The following is a 26195-nucleotide window of genomic DNA, read 5'->3' on the forward strand; positions in this document are numbered from 1 at the left end:
ATTGTTTTTGCAAGTCATCTATGCTGGTTTGCTTTACGTAATAAAATATCAGAAGCACAGGATCACACATTCAAAAGATAACAACTAAACCGATCTTGTTTAAGCACTTTATTTATGTGATGAATTTTACAAGAAGAAAGTTAGTTTGGGTTGTTTACCTAGTTACAGCTCAGTCAAAATCAATTATTGTAATATTTTGCATGTTTACCACTGTTTAAAGTGTGTATAGAGAATGACGTCTGCAATTTTCTGCTTTGCTCTTCTGCACATTTTTTCGTTAGAGTAATGAAGCATTTATAATGTTCTGTGCCATTGATCATTAAAGGTAAAAATAAAGTGCATTTTGAAACACTGTATCATTGTATCTGTAAATATATCCCTTGTCATTTTTCCACTGCTGTTATGTTTTGGAATTGTTTACCAAATATGTAAAAATACTTGTTTATCAAATCATACGACTTAACATGACAATCACAACTGGTATTCCACATTTTAAATATTCTAAATCATATTTACAGTATGTACAAAGATTAAATCTCCATCAGTATGTAAATACTTTTTTAAAATTAAACATACAGTTATTGTACAATGAAAGAGCTTTAACGTGGCTTGATAAAAACATGTTGTAATCAGTCGGAGATGTAAATATTTTATTTGATTAAGATTTGAAATCTTTAAAATAATGATTATATCTCAGGAAGAAACGGTTCCTCCAACACTTTCTGGCTTTTCCTAAATTTCCATATTCCTATGCATAAGGAATCATAAATATTTTCCCAGGCCTCCAGCTCAGATTTCCACACACTTGCTCTGGAGCGGATGAGCTCTGAGGCTTCACTCTTGCTGCCTTTTGCCAGACTTATGCTGTCTTTACAAATAAAAAGGACATCCAAGCCAATAAACAGGGCATTTACAGTGATAAATCCAGCCCTCGCTGACTTTGAGAGTGCAAGGGGTGTCCCTTTTGCCAGTTGCCCAATGTCAGGCAAGTCTGCAGCCAGTTTTGGAATACTACGAGCACTTTGTGCCTCTTGTAGCCCTATCTTGGTTGCAGTGGCAATCACTTCCTCAGTTTGAAGGACTTTAACAGCGGAAGCTGCATCTACCAGGCCATCAATACCTTTGGCCAGTCCTCCAGCACCAGCTATCACCTTCCCAGCTCTTACCATATCAATAACATCCGGCCCCACACAATACATCGAACTGGCCTTCTCCAAACGGCCTTGAATCTTTTCCACATCTTTCATGTATCTCTGGAAAATGCTTTGTGCATTTTTACCATGGTGAATGTTGACCGCTGTTTCAGTGATACCTGTGACCAAACTATTGACACCACTGGTCACTCCCAGACCAACCCCTGTCAAAGTGAGAGCCAGAGACACGCCTGCAGTGACAGGAGCAAGAGCGAGGCCAACAATAGACAAGACACCCCCTGCTACACCCACTGAACTACCAGCTACAGTGGAGATATTTGCACCAAACTTCATCTTGTCCAACTGAACTGCACTTTCCTCCAGATCTGATAGGAACTGCTTCATCTCAGAGTGACGCTGACTAAATAAACCAATGAAGTTTAAAGCATTCTCCTGAAAAAGGAACGCCAGTTTGGCATGACGGTCCATTCTGCACAAGGAAAGAAAAAAAAAGATTAATTTACCGAACAGTCATATATTACAAAGCTTAGAATGCAGGTCTAACATTGTTTTACCTTATTAGGCTTAACTGCATTAAATGATCAAGCATTTTTTGCATGGAGGTGTCGCTAATGTTCAAACTGAATTTTACTAAAGGTTCAGCCTTCATCCATCTGTAAAGAGATACAGTATATATGAGCTACCAAAGATTATGTACATTTCATGTTGGCATTTAACAGGCTCATCTTGGTTTCATAATTTCAGACATTAACATGTAAACCTTATTATAAAACTTACTCATACATGTCTACAGACCCCAATACACTCTTAGACCTGTAAAAAAAGTAAATAAAAAATGAGAATTAAGGTTTACAAATATTTCTGAGACATAGATGTAATATTTATCAATTATATGTGTAACTGAATTTTTGCACAATATATCAAGTACAAAATTTGAGTGATTTAAAAATCATCAGCAAAACTAACTTTTTCTCCATTTTCTCACACAGCTGTTGAGTAATGCGTATGTATTTGTCTAGCTGAAACGCCAGGACATCCACATTATTGAGAATTGGAAGAAAGAATGTTTCATTATGCCGTTTAAAGTGGATGAGGAGAGGAGCGGCCATTCTGGCAGCTGTGATGACCGATCGCACACTCGCAGGGCTCTCCCCCTTCGGTAGGAAACTTCGTGAAGTGAAGACAAAGAGGGAGGTAACCACAAGTTTCTCCATTGCATCCAGGAAGTAGTCAAGTTTCTCAAACCCCTCAAACGTGTCCTTCAGGACAGCACTCAGACTCTTCTCTAGTTCCTGACGTCTGGAGTCAGCTGTGACCTGAGTTAAACCACTCCATAGGTACTCTCCAAAAGCCTTGGCTTTATCCTCGGAGTGCTGAACATGGTCAAACGTAAGACTGATTTTGTCTGCTTGATCCTTGATGTCTCTCATCATCTCCAGCTCTGTCTTTCTCTGAAGGGTCCATTTTTCTGCTTTGTCACAAAAGTCTTTGACTGTCTGAATGTGACTGAGGGTGTCCACAACATACTCTGACAGTAACTCCTGTAGTTTTTCCCTATGCGATCAATGACAAGATAAGAGAAAGTTAGTAGCCTAACGAATATTCTGCAACATAGTTGTGCTCTCAAAGTCAGGCTTAGATTCCTGGTTTGAATCCTATCACGCAGTTTGCTACAACTTGTTTTTCTAGATCTTGGGTTGTGCCTGTGACGACGTCTTATCTGAACAAACAATCAAACTATATTAAAATGGATTAACACTTTAATATTTCTTTAAAATAGAATTATACATTTTATACATTAATATAATCATCTTAAAACGCACATTTAGAGTTAAACGGTGTTATGATGCGTCTCTTTATAAATTCCCTTTAGAATTAGTTGTTTCCTCCTAGAAGTAATATTCTTATGTAACGTTACACGCTAAAACATAGCCTAAATGTACCCACCTGATGTCCATTATGTTTAAGATGATTTTAATCTACAGACGGAATCCAACAATGCCATTCGTTGTATTGAACTGACTATAGCAATGTCTGCTGTTTAGTTCCGGGAGTACGGGTAAAAGTGTCTCTTTCTTTGGCAGCGTTTAGACTAGTTTGCCCCACCCCTTGCACCAGATGTTGTTTTCGACTTTATGAAGCATTGTTTAGTACTCAGTTTTGTCAGATGATATATCTACGAGTTTTAAACTGTCAAATCATGCCGAATATATCAGCTTTCGTGAAAACATCGAACCGTGCGTAGCCTATGATATAGCGGATAGTTGCCATAAAGACGCATCGTACCACAAACTCTTCCAGCAGAATGTCGCGTCACAATGTAACAGTGGTGTAAACAGCTGCCATTCTAACATCTCACAGAAATTCTCGATATTGTAATTTTAGAAATGATAGACTGTTTCTCCAGTTAAAGGGATAGTCCAGCCAAAAATTTTAATTCAGCAATAAATCATCATCGGGTTGTTCAAAACCCTGTGTTCGCGGGGCGGGACCTCTCAAGTCCAAAATAATGAACTTGGGGGGTCCCTCGTTTTTCATTAAACCACTTACATTTTATGTCAAATTACCACGTTAAAACAAAACACCATTGTCCGTTATTTGTAAAAAAAAATCATAAGACGCAAATTAAAATGTCGTTTTTATGTGAAAAACCCATGCATGCTCAAGTGCGCCACACAGTGTTGAATGAAGACACGTATAGAGATGTCGCAGCGAGACACTGGCTCCGTGCGGATGCTCTCATATGATATGGAAAGCGTTTATCTTAAAACTTAACAGTTAGGATAGTATCGTTTTGAAATGCAAGTCTTTCTTTATGGATGATGTTATCTCACATTGTCATAACAGATGCGACCCGGGACCGAGCCACTCAAGAGACATACAGGTGGTGAAAAATAGGAAAGGGAGCGACAATATTTTCAATATTTGACAATATTTTGCTCTCCCGAACTGTGTGTTACTTTGCAAAACCGTTTTGCGTTTCCCTGACAATATTTTTCTTTCCCTTAGAAAATGTTCGCATTCCCCAGAGCTTTTATTATTATTGCTATCACTGAGTCTAAGGAATTTTACAATGAGAAATATCTCAGCAAGAGAAATGTGTTTTTATGAATAAAAATCATTTTAAGGATATTCATGCGTGTAATGTGCTCAAATTACTATGATCAAACGTATCATGTGATTGATGCTTCGAACATTTCTAAACCTTTATACATTTCTTTGATCTGTTGAACACAAATACATTCTAGAAGTAAAGTGTGTTAGCAATGGGGCTCCATAAAATATCATATGATTTATTTATTTTTGTTTTGTTAAACAAAATATATTTTGAAGAATTTAGGAAAACAAACAGTTCTGGGGCACCTTTGACTACCCTTTTATTACTACCCCAGAAATCTCAATTGCTGACATTCTTCTAAATATCTTTCTCTTTTCAACAGAACATAGAAATCTATACAGGTTTGGAACTACGAGGGTGATTAATTCGTTTCAGAATTTTAATTTTTTTGATCCATTTAAACTTAAGGACTAAAGTGTTTTTGGCAGGGACTTAATGTGTAAGATATTTTTGCAAATACAATACACAAAAATAGAGGATAGATAAACGTTATTTAGTGAAAACAAAAAGCAAGGTTCTGTATCCAGGAAGTGGTCGAGTTTCCCTATAGTCAAATCAGCAGAAAGAATCTGAGCTCAACTGAAAATGTAATGAAAAACATTTATTTTCTGTTCTCTGGGAGTCAGGTCATGTTTAACTTTCACTTTGTTCAAAATAATCTGCATATGGTGCTGCATAGACAAGTTTACCTTACATATTCATGAATGTTCTACGTCTTTTCATAATCAAAGGCTTCAGTATTACAATAGTGTTCAAGATCCCTAAACGAATATATTTACAATGCTTGATATAGGTTTGAATCCTATCATTTATGTCACCATCACCCATAGACCATTGACTCCTATTGTGAATTATATCAATTGGATATTTATTGTGCACTATTAAAAGTGATTAAATGCATTGAATGATTTCAATAAGTTTTAAAGCCTTTTATTTAATGACTTGACATCAATAACAAGCCATCTGGAGAAACTAAATAATGAGACATGTCTTTCATGACCCCAATATACACCACAAAGAGTTAAATTGTAATTACATATAAAATTCAGAATCTCTGATACTAGACTATATCTGATTATATATATTAAAATTTCATAGTGGTCTACCGCCAAAAAGTTAACAGAGCAAGCTGTGCCATAGCATTTAAAAGTTTGAAATTGCCAACAGGTAAATCAAAACACCATATAGCTGTGCCATTCCTCAGACTTAAAGTGTATTGGTCTGACAGTTCTTTGTCATGGTAACACAAATGAACGATGTAAGGTACACATATTCTATCGCTTAACGTTTACATTAATCCTTTTCCTCTAGACTCATCGCTACATCTAAGGGAAAAGGGGTTGCTCCAACAATTTTTGGCTGCTCCCAAATCTCAGTTTTCCTATGCATAAGGAATCATGAATCTTCTTCCAGGCCTCCAGCTCAGACTTCCACAGAGCTGCTCTGGACCTGATGAGCTGTGCTGTCTCACTCTTGCTGCCTTTTGCCAGACTTATGCTGTCTTTGCAAATAAAAAATACATCCAAGCCAATAAACAGTGCATTTGCAGTGATAATTCCAGCTCTCGCTGACTTTGACAGTGCAAGGGGTGTCCCTTTTGCAAGTTGCCCAATGTCAGGCAAGTCTGCAGCCAGTTTTGGAATACTACGAGCACTTTGTGCCTCTTGTAGCCCTATCTTGGTTGCAGTGGCAATCACTTCCTCACTTTGAAGGACTTTTACAGCGGAAGCTGCATCTGCCAGGCCATCAATACCTTTGGCCACTGATACAAGAGGTCCGGCTGTCTTCCCACCTTTGACCATTTTGACCACTTTAGGCAACTTGGCACTCAGTGTTCCTTTTCGCTTTTGCACATTAACCACAAGGTGGTTTCCCTTTTCCACTAGGGCATCATTACCTTTGATCACTATTCTAGCATGGAGAATTAACCTCCCAGCTCTGATCATATCAGGGATCTGTATACGTTCCACACTGGCTTTCTCCAAACGACCTTGAATCTTTTCCACATATTTCATGTATCGCTGGAAAATGCTTTGTGAATTTTTATCAAGGTGATAGTTGACCGCTGTTTCAGTGATACCTGTGACCAAACTATTGACACCACTGGTAATTCCCAGACCAAACCCTGTCATAGTGAGAGCCAGAGACACCCCTGCAGTGACAGGAGCAAGAGCGAGGCCAACAATAGACAAGACACCCCCTGCTACACCCACTGAACTACCAGCTACAGTGGAGATATTTCCCCCGAACTTCATCTTGTCCAACTGAACTGCACTTTCCTCCAGATCTGATAGGAACTGCTTCATCTCAGAGTGACGCTGCCCAAAGAAACCAATGAAGTTTAAAGCATTTTCTTGAAAAATGAACATCAACCTGGTGTTCTGGTCAATTCTGGCCGAGGGTAGATAAAGAAAGATAAATTAATTAATTAATTATTTTAATAATTATTCATTAATTAATAATTATTAATTAAAATCAATGAAACATTTTATTGTATCAGTATATATATATATACTATATATATAGTATAGTGTCTCACCTGATTTTTTTCAACTGGTTTAAACGATTAAGCATTTTTTTCTTTGAGCTCTTTACATTCAGACTATACTGTAAAGGATCGTCCTTTATACATCTGTAAAGAGATTCAGTATAATTAACACAGCTTCTGAAAAAATTAAGAAAATATATTTTTAATATTCATCACAGTTTTAATTGTCTTTTTACATGCATTTTATGATCACTTCAAAATATGAAAATATTTGAAAAAGCCAGATTTCTTTCTGATTTCTCGTTTTTGCATTATCTCAGTCTTTCACATTGCTTTTAGGCGACTTTGTCACACCTGATGTTTGTTTTTGTTGAAATTCAACAGACTTGTATTATCATAAGAAAATTGCAGAAATGTTGATTAATGGATAAATTGAAGTGGGCTCTGATTTTTTCAGTGAATATATATATATATATATATATATATATATTAAATATATATATATTTCTAAATTTTGCCAGTCAAATAGTTTTTCTTCAAAACGAGTAATGTTTATGATTAACAGAAAAATTAACCTTTTATCCATTCTCTCACAAATCAGTTGTGTAATCTGTATGTATTTGTCTAGCTGAATGGCCAGGACATCCACATTATTAAGAATTGGAAGAAAGAAGGTTTCATCATTTCGTTTAAAGTGGATGAGGAGAGGAGAGGCCATTTTGGCAGCTTTGATGACTGATCGCACACTTTCAGGACTCTCCCCCTTCGGTAGAAAACTTGCAGTAAAGTGAGTGAAGGCAAACAGCGAGGTAACTGCAAGTTTCTCCACTGCATCCAGGAAGTGCTCAAGTTTCTCCAGCCCCTCAAATGTGTCTTTCAGGACAGCACTCAGACTCTTCTCTAGTTTCTTTCGTCTGGAGTCAGCTGTGACCTGAGTTAAACCACTCTTCAGGTACTCTCCAAAAGCCTTGCCTTTGTTCTTGGACTTCTTAACATGGTCAAACTTAAGACTGATTTTGTCTGCTTGATCCTTGATGTCTCTCATCGTCTCCAGCTCTGTCTTTCTCTTAAGGGTCCATTTTTCTGCTTTGTCGCAAAAGTCTTTGACTGTCTGAAGGTAGCTGAAGGTGTCCACAACATACTCTGACAGTAACTCCGGCAGGTTTTCCCTAAATGACAGGATTAGAGGAAGTTTGTTAGTTAGATTGTGAAATTGGTGTCACATTATTTATTGTTATATAAATGTATATATCACAAGCAAGTCAGATTGGTACAATAAAGTTGAGGCAAATCTTACCTAAATAAAATCAAATTGCTGCTAACATTTTTTTTACTGTAAACAAGTTTTAACCTGTGGTGATTTGCTTTAACTTAAAAGATACGAAATGGCTTAACTTAGGTCAATTGATTTAACTAATAAGATAAGAAAAGTCTTAACTTAAGTCAATGTAATGTACAAAAAATAACATATTTAGTTGAAATGACTCTAATGTACTTAAAAAAGTAAGGTTGCAAAAAACTTTACAGTGTATTACACAAAAGAACTATTGTCCCATGGGTGTAGTTCCTACAGGATTAGAGATTTTACGTGCAGCATTAGTCATGTTTCCACATGTTGAAGAATTCTTTAAAACAAGTGGACCTATTTTTGAGCAATGTATTTATTTCAAAAACAAGAACAGAACCTGAACCAGTGTTTTAGCTTTCAAATGATGCATCGTGTTTAATAGTTGATTGAATATTAATGTAAAACAAAGATAATAAAAATGCAGCCACGCTAAAAAAGCCCTTACCACAGCCCTGTATATTAAATATTATTTCAGAGTTAAACACTGTTGAGCACATTTTATTAATTCACCTATACATTTTGTTGTAGTTTTCTCCACAATGAAAAATTCTTAGGTATCTTATGATAAATCTCACCTGCTCTCCATTATATTCAAGATGAATCAAATCTGCGCAGAAAATCTATTGATGATTCAATGTGATGATCACATTTAGACTAGTGCAAAGTTTCTTGTTTCGTGCTCCGGGAGTTTGGTTGTGTGAGTTTCACTTTCTTTTCTCAGTTTTCCAAGATTGCCACGCCTATTACCTCAGTTGTTAAATACTTCCTGAAGAACTTGTGCCTTTTTGATAAGGTAGGCCATATGCACTGTAGTTTATGCACTGTAGTGTAGAGCTTTGTTTTATTCAAGTTCACATGGAAGGAAAAAGTTATGACTGCTCGTCTGACAAAACTCTCACTCGCCTTGGATGTCAAATTTGTCCACATAGTGTACTTGCGAGTTAATTATTATTGATTTGGCAAATGATGTCTTGGTCAAAATTACACCACTCCTGAGGGCTGTGGTGCTTTACAAACAGCAAGGTACCTTTGCCACTGAATCCAGAAAGTGGTCAAGTTTCTCCTCAATTATATCTTTCAGCTTTTTTTCCAGTTTCTGATGTATGGAGTCAGCAGTGATACACCACTCCACAGGTACTCTCTAAATCCCTTGGCTTTGTTTGAAGACACCCACTGCTACCCCCACTGAACTACCAGCTAGTGGAGATATTGACCTTGAACTTCATCCGGTCGACCTGAACTGCCCTTTCATCCAGATTTGACACAAATTTCGGCGTATGAAATCAAAGTTGGTTTCAAATAAGAAAGTCTGCATGCTGGATTGCATAGCGCAAAGTCAAACACACCTGGATATCTTTAGATATTTTTAACGTACCACGAAACCATGCATAATGTGAACATTTTTAATGTAAATTTTTTAAGCAAATGCAAGGTGGATTCAGAATGCCTGATATTCCGCAACGAATGGACAAGAGAATATTTCTACTGAGAACTAAATAAAAACACGATTAGTGCTTGTTTAAAATGACCTATAGACCATTTTGCAATATGTAAAAACAATAGTTCAGAAACACTTTTGGTATCAGTTTTTATCACATTTGTAGATATTAAATGAAAATATTCTTTGTTTGTAATGATATGCTTTATAACATTAGCTTGGTTACATTCATCTTCATTACAATAGCATACTGATCAGCAGACAGACAAGACACACTTAACATGTGACAATTTTCTGCTCATTCTGATTCTAAATACAGATTATAACTTTAAGTATGTGAATTCAAGTTTATTATTAACATGTGAACTAAAACTAAATTATGTCCACCTGATTTTTGCGTCATTATTTTGACTGTAATTCAGTGACGCCCCTCTGTCAGTTGGGCATACTAACATGGCAACTTAAATACTTCCAGTTCCAGTGGCTTCACCTCTTGATATATTCCAGGTATTAATTCAATTATTTATATTATGTAATGTAACATTCTTGCTACTGGCAATGGACCCATTTCCTCAAATGAGCACCCAACCCCTGTTCTTAAGCGAAGGTGGCTGAACAAACCAAAGAAGCTCATTAAATCATTTTCCTGAAAATCTAACATCAACCTATACTGGTCCACTCTGGATATACAGTACGAAGAGCAATAGAGGTTAATAAGAGACATTCGTTTCAATAAGATTACAATTTAATTACTAGATTACTGAAGAGAACATTAGTAAACAAATTTATAATTTCCTTCTTAAAACACATATTTGTATGATAACACCTTTAGTAAATAGTTGTAATTTAGTCTGTTTAGACTTTTGTATTTTTAACACTTGGGTTATCTCCTGAAATATTTATTGGCCATTGAAATTTACACTTCTGCTGCATTCCAAATGGAATAAATCATAATTTAAATGAAGGATAGTTCTAAACGGAAGTGCTTAAAACTGGCTACTTCCAAAAGTTGTTTGAAATTAAAATATTTATTTTATTTACGTGAAAACACAAAACTACTTTGTACTATACTGGGCATGAAGTATGTATCCATGTAGTTTAATTACATCCACAATTGGAAACATCTTATGGCAAACTATGTACTAATATTTTACACTTGTTGTGATTTGTTTATGGTTTAAGGTAATAAAATGTTCTTAAACATACAATTTGTAAAATGGCCAATTTGACATTATAGTCCACATGAGGGAGCTGTTCAACAACTACATTGCCATTCCTGTTTTATTTGGATTCCAACATCGGTGCAGTCTTCATATATTTACATTACATTTATTGTACTGATGTCAGTTATACAGAGTCCTGGTTAAGATGGCCTTACAGTGTTTACTTTTAGTGTATTGAATAAATTACATGTAAAAATTATTGGTGGGTGAGAGTACGTAAGAGAGCTTTCTGCTGTGTGTTAAGTGGTGATACAATATTAAAGCTAAATGAACTGGATTGAGAGGTCTCCTATAGTTTTTTTAATTCCTTGCTTTGCCTTTTAGAACTCTAGTGTAAATTTCAATGGCCAAGAAATATTTAAGGAGATAACCCAAGTGATAAAAATACAACAAAAGTCTAAACAAACTAATAACAACTATTTAGTAAATGTGTTTTCATACAAATGTGTATATCATTGAACAAGCTCTTATTATTAATAACATGAAATTAATTATTAATAACATGAAATTAACCGTAGCGTGTCAGCTGTTAGGTTTGTTAAACTGTGTGGCTGTCATTTGCTTTATTTATGATTACATCAAACTGGGCTTTGTGTTTAGATTAAAGTGTTATTTATTTTAAAAAGCCACTAGCTATTATTTAGGGCACTTAACACTCAGCTAACAAATGGCTTATCTTTGCATGTCTGCCCTTCTTGCACTGACCTACCAGAATACCATATTCTCTCTCTGAGCATCAATAAGTTTAAAGCAGAGAAAAAGGGGAGCCTTGTACCAAGGTAAACTTTATGACACACATGTAATTCTGGATATTTATCAGTGTGTTTATTTGTGTTACTGTACATGTGCAGACGGGAAAGGTTTTCTAAAAAATATTTTTAAACATCCCTATAAATATCATATATACAAAACGTCCCCCTTGGTCCCTACATCATTGTAAGACATTTTTTGTCATCATCACCATCTACCATGATACTTTGTAAGGTAAAAGCACACCTCTGTTCAACAGTCTTCTTGATTTAAAATGATATGACATCAAAACAAAGAAATACTATAAAAGAGATTATGTAGACTTGGTTAAACTTTTCACAAATGTTGCTTCAGTTCCCCGCTGATTGGCTTTGGCAATAATTGCAAATGCAGTTATGACATCATGATCATATTCAGTATGAGGCTCTGACAGTTCAAACATATTACTACCGTTAATGTTTTAGAGATGCTATGAATGGTGGTGGCGTGTGGCTCTCTCTCGCTCTCTCTCTCTCTCTCTCTCTCTCTCTCTAGCCGGGAGACTTAGAAAGAGCAGAAGGTGTAATTAGAATGCGAGGGAGCAAGTCGCTGCTGCAAATTGAAAACATATTGATTCTCCCTCAGCTCTGTTCTCCCTAGCCTGAAAACAGGAGAGAGGTTCACACAAGGCAGGAGAGAAAACGGGAAAGAGTGGTTTGGGATGGGGGGGAGTCGAGATATAATGGAATTCAAAGAGAGAGAGAAGAAAGAAGATTACATCACATGTTGAATTGTATGGAAAACAATGGCAAATATTTTGTTGTTTACTGTAATAGTTGGGGTTAAACTAAATGTTAGCTGATTCTGGGCTCGATACACAGCCCTCGCCTGTTAAAGGAAACCCCACTTTTTGCGTGTTTAAGTGCTAAAATCGGTTCCCGGGTGCATCTAGCAACCCAGAAAACTTGAAAAATATGAACCCAGTAAGTTTGTTTTTGTGTGCCTTTCCCTGCAAGCATGTGAGAAATCGAGTTGTTCAGATTTCACTCTGGTTGTGATGCCCAAAGCGTATTTTATTACAATGTTACCGCCCCTTATTCTTCACAGTTCCACCCACCGCGCTCCGCCATTGTTGACAGCAGTGTATGTGAGTGACGCCATGGCTAAAGTTCGTGGACAACATGCAATGTAGTCGCTGCACAGAGTCCAAACCTAGGAGGAGACGGAAGTGGACACATTTTTTTTATTTTTAGTAGAAATCCCTCAGAAACCATAAGTAAAAACCTGCTTATTTGCGCGAAAAATTTCAAACAGGAGTGCTTGTTCAACCTGAGACAGTACAAGCAGGATAAGCTTCAAAGTTGTTCCTCAAGAGGGATCGAGACCGACTGAACGAGAGAAAACTGCCAATGTGAGTAATATTTATCAACAATCTGAATTGACGTTAATGTACCATATAAATAGGAGGATAACGTTAGGATATGACAGCGAAGGGAGCGAAGTCAGTCACAAGCAATGTGAGCGCTGTTTGCTGTGACAGATTTTTTTTGTCTCCGGAAGAAAGATTTGAGACATTTAAGACGAAACTAACCGCAGAGGAATTCAGGAAACATCATTTAGCTAAACGCTTGCCATGGCAGTACTACACGAGTGTTGTGTTGACAAGCCATTGAGCGTTTTTAAGCAAAAATAGTTCCAGACATTTCATGAAGACCCTTATAAATCATGCCAACTTGTTGAAAGTGGATGTATAATGTCTCCTTTAACAAGCTAATTTTGCCCCATATAAAATGAAAAGAGGGCCCTCTGGTGCACTGTATTGTTATCAGAGAAAAGGCAGAAATAGTTAAAGCAAAATACTTTGCTTGAAGGAAGATTCGATGCTGTGTTTGTTTGTGTCTGGGTACAAGCACAAAAATAGGAGCTGAATACGAGAAGGCAGATGGTAAGTCAGAAGTGTGAGGATGTAAAATGCAGCCATGTACTGTGAGCTGTATGTCGGTGTCTCCCCTCAGGCAATACAATAGATAGTGTGTATCAGAACTCTACAATATCCAGCATTCCAAAGAAAACTTTGGGGATGTGGATTTTAACACAATGTCTCTTTTAGCATATGATTGATGGTTGTTTATTTTTGAACTGAAGTAAATACTGTTAGAACTGCTAAAAATACATGCAGTTTCTTCATTAACTGATGTCAGGCATCAAGCTATAAACACCAAGCAGCCTGTTTGAACTGTTGATGGAGTCATATATTAGGTAAAAAGAAAGCACGGCTAGCAGTGGATTATCCCTTACATATGGTAAGGCGCTAAATGGTTGAATCTGATGGGATGACAAATGTTCCAAGTTGTTTATTTTTCTTTAACTGTGAGGATGCTCAAAGTTTGTTGTTCCAGGTTTGGTCTCCACATTGGTAGTTCTGCCATATTGCAAATTACAATTTCATGAACTTTAAATTAAAGAGAACTTCAAAGGACAATGCAGCCATACAATAATAAAAGATTTAGAGGAAGATAAAAGTACACGTTGCATAGTTTTTTGTATTTATACACACATACATGCATGTATTTAAGAAAAATGATAAATATCAATAAACGTTTTTATGTAATCTAAATGATACAAAAATATAAATAAATACTTGTAAATATTCCCTAAATATATATGCAAGTACTGTATGTGTGCATGAATGTTTATATAAATACAAAACTTTTATTATGGACGTGATAAATCATGATTATTAATTTGACAGCCCAATTTTTTTTAACCAACATTTGTTTTAATGTATGAGTTTATGTGACGAACAGTAGTGATCAAAAGTGATGACCATAAAGGACACAGTTTTGGGAGGGTGACAAACTTTTGACTATTTGAAATAAAATTCACAAACCAGAAGCATACCCAACAAATGGAGAAGAGATGCCTCTTCATTAAACTATAGTTACTTTATTTTATTTTCCATGTGCCCATCCACGAGGAAAATGTACCGTTGTAGATGTGACTCTCCTGAAAATGGCACTTATGACTATGGAAAATCATGCAGTAAAAATAAAACAAATGCTTTAAAAACTTGAAGAGAGACCTGACATGGGTATTTGATCCACCAAATGTTGACATCTGTGCATTTATTAAATCCTTTGTTTAAAACTATATTTTTTCATGGTAAGGCTGAGATTTTCCCAAAATTGCCCATTTGACAAAAAGGTAAACCACAACGAATCAGGAAAAGATCCACTGAAAAACAAACCGCTCACAGGAAATAAAGCAAACATTGACTCATTGAGTCATATCTGTTATTAATTTTCGTATCCTTTCTTGTTTCTATTTTGGAGACATTCTTCTCGAGCCTCAGTTTATACTCCAATCACTATTGACAATTTTTTAATGCATCTTAAATAAAATATTTATCCCTTTTGGCAGCTATAGATGACGGAAAGCTCTTCCCTCCGTCTCAGACACACATGATGTAGGCGTATATACAGAACATTGGTACTCCAATGACATGTAACAAACAGCCTGGTTTGGCCTGTTTTATAATAGAAGCCTAAACTGTGGCGTAAAAAAACTATTCAAACATTGAAAAATCAACATTAATGAGAACACTCCATCCAATCTTTCATATCCCTGCCTAAGACCACATTTATTTAACAAAACAAAGGTGAGGTGAGATATATTCAACGCAGTGTATCAATAATCCATGGGACCTTCAGCCCAGGGAATACTGTCTACCCCAAAGACAAAGTGTGCCCCGAAGCGAGTTTTACCAAGCGAGCCCACATAATCACATCCAATTAAAGAAACCAGAAAAAAAGACAGAACTATCCATGACTGTCTCTTCCTCTCTTTCAGGTTCAGATTCACTCTCTCTTTCTCTACTCCAGAGCACAATTCACTTTAAGCATTCCTTAAGCCAATGCTCAGGGGGTGTTTTAACAAGCAGTTGATTAGCACTGGTCTTTTGCAAGCTAATGTTGAGCAGACATTAAAGGTTCACGTAGGAATAATGTACCACAAGTGTGTACCGGGCCTCGGATGCGCACTACCTGCTTAATGAAACGATTTTCAACGTCAATGTTCTCCATGTGTCAGTGCAGCCCAAGGCAGCAGGAGCAACAATATCCAAATCTGCTCAGGGATAATAGAACCACGCAGAATTTCAGTATCACTTTAAACCCCATGATAATAAACTGCATGCGCCTTAAAATGTTCGCTGTAAACTGATAATAAGCACAGCGGTAGTCCGGGTAGTATTTCAAAGGTAATACACTTTTGTGATCAATGTTATGTGTACTTCAAGCTAATTATTGCACAATTTCATCTGTGTTTTTTATTAGTGTTGGTGAAAACACCGTCACTACCCAGCCATACATTATTAATTGACCACACAAGCCCCCCTTACACTGATAACAACCGTATCCCCAAAAAACTCATCCATTCATGTTCATTAATAATTGCCCACTGGTTCCATAGCTCACAGGCTCAGTGGTCAAAGCCAGAACTCCTGTTTGCTCATTGTTCATTCCAGTGATCATGACACAGCTAATAGAGGCCGGATTAGTGTGCAGGAACGTAGTGGGCAAACACACAGAGACTAATGATGGAGACCAGCCTGCACCACTCATGCAGCCAAGCCCATTATCTTTGTCCCCAATTTTACATGCCTTGCATACCATATTCCTCAGTTTAACCTGGGTGTAGATTTGAAGGTTGCGCTGAAATAGATTGATGGCCCGTGCGTGCCATGTCTCCATGTTGGTGTCTGCTGCATTATCTTTTTACCCACTTTCACTGTTCTGCTCGTCCCTATTGATAATCATGACTTGTAATGCAATGTGAAGTGGCATTTTATTTATGTGCATTCTTGAGCATATGTCTTACACGCTTCTTTATCTCATTCTTTTTTCTGCAGGTTTGAAACCACACTCCACCATTCCCTGCTTCAGTAGATCTACTACCCTATATTTTTTGTCCCCTTGCTCTGTGTGTCTGTTGTTAGTGTGCTCACCTCATCTCTGTCGTCTGCGCTTTGAATCCGGAGTGGTCCAGCACTGTACCAGACTTGAATTTTAAGCATGTCCTTTGGTCAGGAGAAGGGGGCGGTAGAGTTGGTTGCTGTATGCATGCAACTTATAAGGGCTCTAAAAGAGGGCTGTAGCGTGCCACGCATGCGATCTCAAAGCACGTTTAAACGCGTCCTGTTTTAGCGCTTGAATGACGACAATCGATGTTGGAGACGCGCTATATCGTGATGATTTGCAACCCAAGTTTTTGCTGTTCAAACACTGTGCATGTGCATATTATACAATGAATCCTTTAATTGATGCTTTTGCTTGTCTGAACTATAATGGTCCGCACGCGTAATTCCAACGCGGACGCGCGTCAAAAAAACCCGGCGGTCGACATTGAAAACCCTATGTGCTGTTTCTTAAATTAACGTTAATTTATTGCTAATTGAAGGAGGTGCTTCAGTGCGTTTAATAAATCGGGCAACGAGAGGACGCATAAGAACGTGTCTGCAAAGACATTAGGATCATGCATAAACATCGAATATGCAAACGATAAATGAAAGGGTTAAAGCGCAATGGCTTGAGTTTTACAACAGAAGCGGTGTATGCAGCATTAAAAAATAAATAATACGTTCAAATGAGTTTTTTGGAGGGCGAACCGTTTCGCATAAACCAGCGTTCGGCTTCGTTAAAAAAACACATTTGCGTTAAAACGGAAATCTGTATCCGTATGTTCTGCTCAGTCAAAATAAGAGAGTTTTAAATGCAAACACCGTTACGCTTTGGGTAAAATATCCAATCTGCACCCCTCTCACAGTGGCCTTTTTCTGTCGCGGCACATCCCTTCCCCGGTTGTATAATCTCTCTCTCTCTCTCTCTCTCTCTCTCTCTCTCTGCCTCACTTTCTCGCTCTCCCTCTTTCTGAGCCACAGCACGCCTGCCTACATCTCTCTCAAAAATTGTCACTAGCACACAAGCGAAGGGGAGAGAGCCAGACCCTTATCCTCCTTTCCCAGCACATCAAGTTCCTTCATCTCAGGTCTTTTTTTCTTTTACATGGCGCAAGGGCTCTTCAAACGGGACGATACTGCTTGCGGTTCTGGGTGCGAGAAAGCCAGCACGGATTTGGATAACCGAGCATCACTGACGGGTGTAGAATACAGCAGTTCCGGCGCCTCCGCCTTCTCGTTCTCCTCTAGCCGGCTCTATGACGAGTAATGGTCGGCTCGTTCTGCTGGATGCTCCCAGCTCTAACCGGATCGTCGACGGTACCCTATTCAACCGCAGATTGCCATTTTCGGAAGAAACCTTCAAAGAGCTAGGAGATACATATGGAAACTGGGGATCAGAATTTTAGGAAAAAGGATATCTAGTTGTTTTCTTCCATTTTCATTTATGTTGATTAATTTATTTTGCTCACGGTGATTTTTTTTATTCCATCGTTGACTTGATTTGTCAAATTGATGTTAACGGTGGCAGCAGTATATTAGATTTACCGTCTTAATTCTGGACATTCCTTTCGTTGGTTTTGAACTGGACTATCCTGCCCATCCACCTCTCCTATATTTTTCTGCGCCTGTAACTAAATAGAGCTTTCCCCGTCCTTGATTTTTCTCTGGTCCCCTTGTCTCTTGTCCCTCTTTATTAGAATAGACTAGGGTTTGCTTAGCCATATTAAGTGAGGACGGCGTGTTTGTTGAGCAATTTGCAGCTACGTAGGTCAACAGTTGTTGTAACACATCGAATGGTTTAGATACATTCAGATTCAAGGCAAAGCCTTCCATTACTCTATCAACTCCCCACCCCTTTAACGTCTCTTATTTTTTTGTTGCTAAAGCTGTATTTATCCTCAAACCCTCACATGTCATAAACTACCGGCTATTTATGCGCCTCAATTGTCATAATTAAATTCTCGTATTGCTCAAAATCTCTGGCAGCGTGCTGTAACATTTGCTCAAGATCATGTAAATAAACAGCCCTGTAGCTTTTTCGTTTGAATGACATGCTTGGGGTATTATTAAAGGCCTATGATATTAGCAGTAAAGTGTATATTTCTGTATTATCTTTGAATAGTGGCTTTGCAGCCTGTATGTACGTGTAAGTTTAACAGTAGTGCTATAGCTCCTGCATATCTTACCTAGCTCGATTAAGAAAAGGACGAAACATAGGTTCAAATTATTCATTGGTGGAAAAAGAACATTACATAAGCAGGTAAAGCGTGCGAAAAATAACCTTTACCATTAAAAATAGCCAGAAAGGCTCACCTATTTCTTACTTAATCGGTTCTCACCCAAACGCAACCATAAGGTTCCTACCGCATCCACCCCCTTCCCCCTCCTTTCGCTCAAATATATCCCATTTTTTAAATTTGGTTTGGTCCCGTAAATTTTCAAATATTTATTTCCTATACATCAAGAGGAAGGGGGGTCCCCCTTTCATGGAATGCGGAAACATGGGTGTGTTTGACCGCGGAGTTCAGATGTTATTGACCACGGTGGGCGCGTTCGCTGCCTTCAGCCTCATGACCATCGCGGTGGGCACGGACTACTGGCTGTACTCGCGCGGCGTCTGTAAGATCAAGACCAACAACGAGAACGAGACCAGCAAGAAGAACGAAGAGGTGATGACCCATTCGGGACTGTGGAGGACATGTTGCTTGGAAGGTAAGACAAGTGTGCGCTTTTGTCGTTCATTCTCTTTGTTCGACGGCTGATTACGTGTAGTATCATTTTTCATCGGAGGGTCTATCTTACCATGTGCACGTGTGTTCCTGTCAGTTGTTACGGAAACGCACCACCCACCCCCTTTCTCTCAGGCCTGCGCTCTAGTGTGCTGCTATGTGGTAACGATTGTGTAGCGGCTGTATTCAGCACCACGGACAGCGACCGTGACGCGCAGCAATACAGAAATATGTATAGCCCAATAAGAAACGGGGTTTACCTGACAATATAGTAAAAGAACAGTCCTGTCCATTAGAATGAAAGTAACAGCAATGGAAGCAGATAAATGGACATACATCTGGAACTGCCACAGGGCACACCTGGGGGAAAAAACTCACCCATGGTCAATATACACAGGCACATATTTCCTGTTGTGCACCAGCGTAGGCACTGACTGCTGACTTTGGCCTAGCAATGTCACCTTGTGAGGTCCTCGAGTACAACAAATGCACTTCATTCTCACTAGGGCTCAAAGGAGTTATAGAAGATGACCTGAGGCTTTGTGGCACACGTCCATACGTAATCTGTTTACTGCACTAAGATACCCATCTTCAAATGCCTCTAGAGCACTCTACAGCTTAGGGGTTTACAAATGAGTGTTTAGTGTACATCTTAATATTATTGAGCATGAGTTCCCATGTCCTTTAATCGGTGACCACATGTTGACCAAAGCTAAATGAGTGACTTTGGCCACATCTGCAAGTGTGCCCTTAACATCTGTTAGTCCGCCAATTTATCCTTAAGGGTTTGTCTGCCAGATGATCCTTAAGGCGTAAAGCATACTGTCACCTTTTAACATTTGAAAATACTTGGATGAAGGTGATCTTGGTTTGCTGGAGCATCAAGTGGGGCCTGTGAACCACCAAGTGGGATCAAGTGGGAAATTGGTGATCTTAGTATATGGTTGTTAGTAAGACATTACACAGATATTGCGATTGCATTACACTCAAAAGTCCTGAAAACGTGGTCAGTCTTGTGTGTCTCACAAAATAAATACAACAGGCAGTTACACAAATTTAAGCTGGATAAACTCTAGTGTCTAATGTAAGCTTTAGTACACCATACTGTTTAAATACTCATTACACTCGGCTCATTTAAAAAGTAAAGGAGGCAGGTCAATGATAAGTCCTGATTAAAAGATGACTTTACCTAAATGTAAAGCACATGTATTTCTTCTGTTCTCGGTTAAGCCTTTTACAGATCCCCAACTATGACACAAGCAATTAGCTGAAACAGCAAATAACAATCACCGCTCAACCTCCTCGCTTCTATCCATCAAGCAGGTTCCCCCTCTCTGAACCAGTTTCGCACCGGCATCTCATAGACCGTGCAAAAGATGGCCAGGATGTAAATCTCAGTGGTCAGTACAGAAAATGATTTGTTGGGGAGCATAGATTTACAGCATGCAGGTGGGCAAGAGTGTTAGTGTAATTTGTCCCTGGAGTGTTCCAAACTGATGAGAGAGGGGAAACACCCTCAGTGGGCTGCCCTCAGCAATATTACAAGCACTTCAGATATTTAACATCAACTCTTATATCCACCCACATGTGAAGTGCACTATAGACCAATCTAGAGTATTGCACCAACAAATTACTTAAATAACTTGAGCTGCTAGACTTCCCTTAAGCAGGAACGAACATAAGATTACTTTCTTTTTGGCGTTATTATATTTTGAGTATTAAATATGCTTCTTTAAGTTGTTCCTCGTGAAAGTGGTTAATGGCTTTAATAGACTGCTATGTATGTTTGTCAGGTGATGTTGATTTACAAACAAAAGTGTGTGTGTTTGTGACAGTGGGTTAAAAAGGTGCTATTGCAAAGGAAATAAACACATGGGATGAAAAGAGTTTTTGGAGAGTTTTATATTTGGATCTAGAAAATGTTCATAAGAAGCTAAATTAAGAATGACATTCTTTCAGTGGTTTATAAAATATAGTCTGTTTTGATTATGTAGGTTTACACTTTTGTCGACCAGCCTGCTTTGAGCAATATTTAAAAAAAGGTTTCAAGAGGTCAGCAGCTGTTGGATGTTTAATTTGTGATGTTCTACAGCTATACAAGTATTTGTTCTGTAAATTTGTTCATTTTTTACCCTTGTTCATCGTTTTAGAATTGCTTTTACTACATGCATTTATTAATAGTGTTAGTACATTTATTTTGTTCCTGATGAACATATTTACTTAGAATATTTACTTAGAATATTTTATTAGTTTCTGGTCAAATGTCCTGTATTGTATGTCCATAATTTATGTGTTGAAGTTCTTTACTTCTGTGGTTGCTCTGTTAAAAGAAACTTGTGCGGAACTGACTTCATAAATTACCTTAATTCAATGGAATTGCATAAATAGCAAAGCAATTTGAGAAAAGTCTAGATGTCTGATGTAATGAAACTCATACAATTTAAAGTTTGGCTTAAATGTCCACACTGTATATAAGTAGCACTGCATATATATTTTTTCCTATGTTAACTGATTAAAATATCTGACCCTGTAAAAAATTCTGAGAAATGCAGGCTAAATGTCTAAAAATTGAATTATGAGAAAACAAGCAAAGTTTGATTAAGCATTCATCAACCATTTATTTCACTATGATTTTAATCTTTGACATGGTCTTATTAAGTCAATATGAAGATTAAATTTTAGTGAAATTATGTAGAATGATTTTATGTATAAAACAGTAAATGGCAAAAATGACATTAGCTGGGTTTTCACAGACTGGGTCATACATGTCATTTTAGATAATTAGGACAAAGTATTGTGTCCACCAGCCTGCTTTTTCGCAGTATTGCAACAAAAGATTTCAAGAGGAAAATTTCAGCAGCTGTTGGAGGTTTAATATACAAAACCTTTGCTGTTATTTCAACCTCTCAATGAAAGTTGACAGTTTGGTAAGGTCTTATTTCGGACACCTGCAGCATCATTATAGTGAGACTCGAGGATTAGAATATGTCCTCAAAGTGTATATACACTATATATATTCAAGTGAACCTAACAGATCCATTTGTGCAAAGACAATGGTATGTCGCTGTGATAAAACAAAAGCTGGTATTGTATGTGGTGGGTCCTCCGATCTTGGCACAGCCAAGTGAGTCGGGTAGTGAGTCAGACTCAGGTGCACTGTTCTTAGATGTGGTCGCCACAGAACTACAGGTAATCTGCGTTATTAATCTTCATTACATTAACAATGAATGTAAGGGTAGGGCGCATCGAGAGCACACAAACAGCATCTCAAAGCATAGTGAAAAAGGAGGTGCAGTTATTTTCCTTGCATTTTCAACACTACCCAACACTTATCATTTTGAATCTCTGTGACAGCAACTTTACCCAAGAAGAGGGATCGTTCTCCTGAACGCTTAGAGTTTCCATGAATATTTTCTGGGCCGCAGGAGGTGTTACTAATGAATGGACTTCCTGCGCTTTGTTTTCTTTTGCATGCGGCCAAACCGTGCATCTGAAGAGATAGCCCGCTCCCGTCTCAGCGGGAGGGGCGAAAAATGCTCGTGCATTTTTCTCACCTTTCGCTTGTTCATGCTCACAAATCTGTTCTTTTTAAGCAAGTGTGTGAGGTCTCGTACTCAGCGTTCATTCAGGTCGACTGAACTACAGTGATGGTTTTGGTGAATTGCATCTTGGGAGTCACAGCATGCAGTCTGATAAAAATGTTTGGTTATGTGTAATGGTGATAGATGTATGCACATCCAACATCAGTAAGCTGTTTTCGTATGATTTGATAAAGAGCATGTTTGACATAGGCAGAGATAAATAAAGAGGCAATGGGCCTTAGCTTTGCCTGGCGCTGGTGTAAAGAGGGATTACTCTCATCAACTGATCAGATAAAGATAACCAGCCTGGCATGTATCTGCCCAGCTAATGACCCACATACAGAGTGGCATTACACATTGTACTATAGCACTACAGCAAAGTTGTCCCAAAATATTGGCTCACTAAAACCCTGCTCATCTACTTCTATTTGACTGTATAAAGTAAGGGGAAAAAAATCCAGTCATCTCCAATCACCATCTGCCCTACGATGGCATCATATACTACATAGTTTATTTTGTTGGAAGGGCAGACGTGGCTTTTCTCTCCTTTAGTAACACTTCAATACCATGATCCACTTATCCTATAAACACCACTGATGTGATGAAGAGTCAGAAAAACACTCTTGAGCCACTGGCCGATTACTGTCCATACCCTGCCAAAACATTCTGTGGGTTAATGGAAAGTCTCACAGCGCATTTCACCATAATGTTTAATTTGCTATCCATATCATAGAGAAAGTAAAGAAAATAAAAAAAATACACATATAAATTCACATGATATAGTATCTATAAACATACGTACTGCTGCAAAAAAGTTGAAGAGACCATTCCAAATTTTCATTTCATATCAGCATAGATGGATTGTAGTCATTCCTGTCTGTTGAATTTAAACAAAATCAAACCTCACGAGTGCCAAAGTAATCCAACAGCAATTTGAAAGTCTGACAGCATGACAAGATACGTGAAAATTGTTAAAGTAGCATATGATTTTTAAGGTCTTTCTTTAGTTTATGGACTTACAAGGTGTAAAAACACTATTATGTCGTAATAATAATCAGTTGTTCTTACCATACTTCTTGTCTGGCTCTCAAATGATTTGTTCCGCGATTCATTTGTCTAGTCCCTTCCTATCCGCTAGCCATGTGTCATGTGATTGGTCGGATGGTGTAGTCTGTTGTGATTGGTCAAATGCGTTCATCATTTGCCGCGAATGGAACCATCATTACAGGGATACGGTTTACAGTTGGCTGGATGTCATATATATGTGTAGCTAGATATGGCGGCGATTTTACCTTACCAGTTTGAGCCCAAGTATGACGAAGAAGCATCCGAAGACGCTAATCAACAACAAAATCCACCACGAATGGAGCGGGATGTTTGTCAGTGGCAAGTGACAACTCTTGTCATAAAAACACCCAGTGTGACAACATGCATGTTGTGCTTTGGCTCATCAATTTAAAAAACATTCTATTAAGTTCATAAACGTTGAAAGTATTTAGAAAATGAATTGATCCTTTTGCAGATGCCAGTAAGAAAAAGGACATTTACAATTCTCTTGTAACAGTATTATACATGGACTAGTTGACACGGCATACAGTGTATGGTGTTCGTATTTTCAGATGTTATTACAATACAGATGGTACTCGACTCAGTTCTTGAAATAAATACTTTGAGAGTTAATAGATTGAACAATTAAATTAGCCGAGTGAATAGCGAGATAAACAAACTGTAACACCCCAGAAATAGCAGTACATGCTAATGATAGCTAATGCTAATGCTATTGCTATTTCTTGAAGTTAAGACAAAAATCAATAGTCACACTAACAGGTTGTGATTCGGTGCAGCTAACAGGTCCAAATAAAGTTGGTATTGCCCCCTCTGTCAAGGATGGTCATTTCACACACCCTGCACTCGCGCCAAGATTATTGAAGCAATCTTCGGTGAAATGACACGCGCACATGAAAAATTAATTGTAACCATTGTTCCCTCAGAAGTTTTCTTTGGTAGTTGAAATGAGACGTTTCACAACGTAGAACACAGGTTCTAGACATGATACACACGCATCACGAACGAGCGACAGTGTTTGGGGGAGGAGATAGTAGGCGGGGACTATGTCTAGTGACGTAGATACGCGGCGGTACTAGTTAACGTCTTGTTTGCATGATTCAGAGTCGACTCCCATTTTACAAGCCAATAACTTAGTTATTTATTCACCTTCGGACTTACAACTTGGCAGACAGCATTTTCATGATCTGATGCTACCCACTCTTTTAAAAATCGCATAATTTTTTTTTTTTACTTTTCTTAAATACATATACAAATACTAATGTTGTATTGCTTAAAGGGAATATGAACTTGTTTTCTTTGCAGTGTTTTAGTTCTGAATAGGTACAGAGCATCTTTTCTGTTATTTTGACCTGATTCTCTAGTTTTTAATAGGAGCATATCCAGTAGTTAGGGGTCTATTCCGAGCTGTGGAAGTCTACACATGCGATAATGGTGACCAACCTCTCAGTTGAATGCATCAGCTCAGCTGCAATGGCCATCCACATTAATACGAACAGTTTTGACCACTGTTCTGCATCTCACGCTGTGTTTTGAGCATCCTGCCACAGTTGTTGCGCTTTTAAGACGTGTCAAGTTAAAAGCAGTCAGGCGTTTAAAAAATAAAAACACACCTCGAGAGCCCAGAATTCTGTTTCATTCCATTACACACTTTCTAGCTGTTTTTGGATGCAACAACGCATCTTATGTAAACGTCTCGTAAAAACTTGTGTAATCAGGGTAAAGTTAACCCGAAAGTGATCAGATGGGATTTTAGCATGGTATACATTAACATTTACTTTTATTCATTTGGCAGACACTTATCCAAAAGCGACTTACAAGTAGGAGAGCATATAACATTTTGACTTAGTATAACATTACATACAACAAAAATCACTACATCCAACGTTCAATGTAATCTATTATCAGATTAAACAATTCATTTTTTTGGAAGAATATCTTATTGTTACTTGCACTGGCAAGCTAGGTCTTCTTTTGAACTTGTCAAAAGTTCAAAATACCTCTGTCAACCTCTGTTAGAATCAGAGGACAAACTTCTCCTCTCCAGCTCAGAGACAATGGAACATAATGAGGGTCTCAAGGGCATTATTAATATTGGATTGGGAGACGGCCCTGGTGAAACACAGCTTCATGCATCCTCGTTCCCATTCAGCTCTGAAAGCAGGTTGAATGTGGTGGCAATGATCAGAGTACAACAGTACAGTCTGTTCCACATTCCTTATTTCTAACCTCCTCTCTTCTCTCTCCTCCACCAGTGTCTCCATCACAAGCTTTCTCTCTCTGGTTTTGCTTTTCTCTATACCTGATAGCTGGCAGGTGCGTGTGTAGGAGTTCTCATGCTATTCTAGAACTTCAATCCCCCACA

The 26195-nt window shown here is 38.0% G+C and overlaps 2 protein-coding genes across 2 annotated transcripts in view; one reads left to right on the plus strand and one right to left on the minus strand.

Annotated features, from left to right (window-relative positions):
* Nucleotides 1-93: 93 nt before the first annotated feature.
* Nucleotides 94-8816, minus strand: apol (apolipoprotein L). Its single transcript, XM_056752237.1, has 8 exons — nt 8684-8816; nt 7336-7929; nt 6812-6904; nt 5608-6663; nt 2121-2708; nt 1932-1967; nt 1709-1807; nt 94-1623 (listed from the first exon to the last, which is right to left on the minus strand). The coding sequence occupies exons 1-8, from the start codon at nt 8692-8694 to the stop codon at nt 687-689; spliced, it is 3414 nt and encodes a 1137-aa protein (XP_056608215.1). The 5' UTR covers nt 8695-8816; the 3' UTR covers nt 94-686.
* An 8628-nt stretch (nt 8817-17444) lies between these two features.
* Nucleotides 17445-26195, plus strand: part of cacng2a (calcium channel, voltage-dependent, gamma subunit 2a) — a 54134-nt gene continuing 45383 nt past the window's right edge. The window contains exon 1 of the mRNA XM_056753000.1: nt 17445-19167. Coding sequence (XP_056608978.1) covers nt 18942-19167 — 226 coding nt within the window. The 5' untranslated portion in view covers nt 17445-18941. The remainder of the gene's footprint in view (nt 19168-26195) is intronic.

This window comes from Triplophysa dalaica, chromosome 7 (assembly GCF_015846415.1).
Source record: "Triplophysa dalaica isolate WHDGS20190420 chromosome 7, ASM1584641v1, whole genome shotgun sequence".
In the NCBI taxonomy this organism is placed as follows: domain Eukaryota; kingdom Metazoa; phylum Chordata; class Actinopteri; order Cypriniformes; family Nemacheilidae; genus Triplophysa; species Triplophysa dalaica.

Excerpts from the sequence above, each read along its gene's own strand:
- apol (XM_056752237.1), bottom strand. Across the intron at positions 6,905-7,335 it reads TGTGAGAGAATGGATAAAAG|ATGTATAAAGGACGATCCTT; the intron begins GTTAATTTTTCT and ends ATCTCTTTACAG. Across the intron at positions 1,808-1,931 it reads GGGTCTGTAGACATGTATGA|ATGGATGAAGGCTGAACCTT; the intron begins GTAAGTTTTATA and ends ATCTCTTTACAG.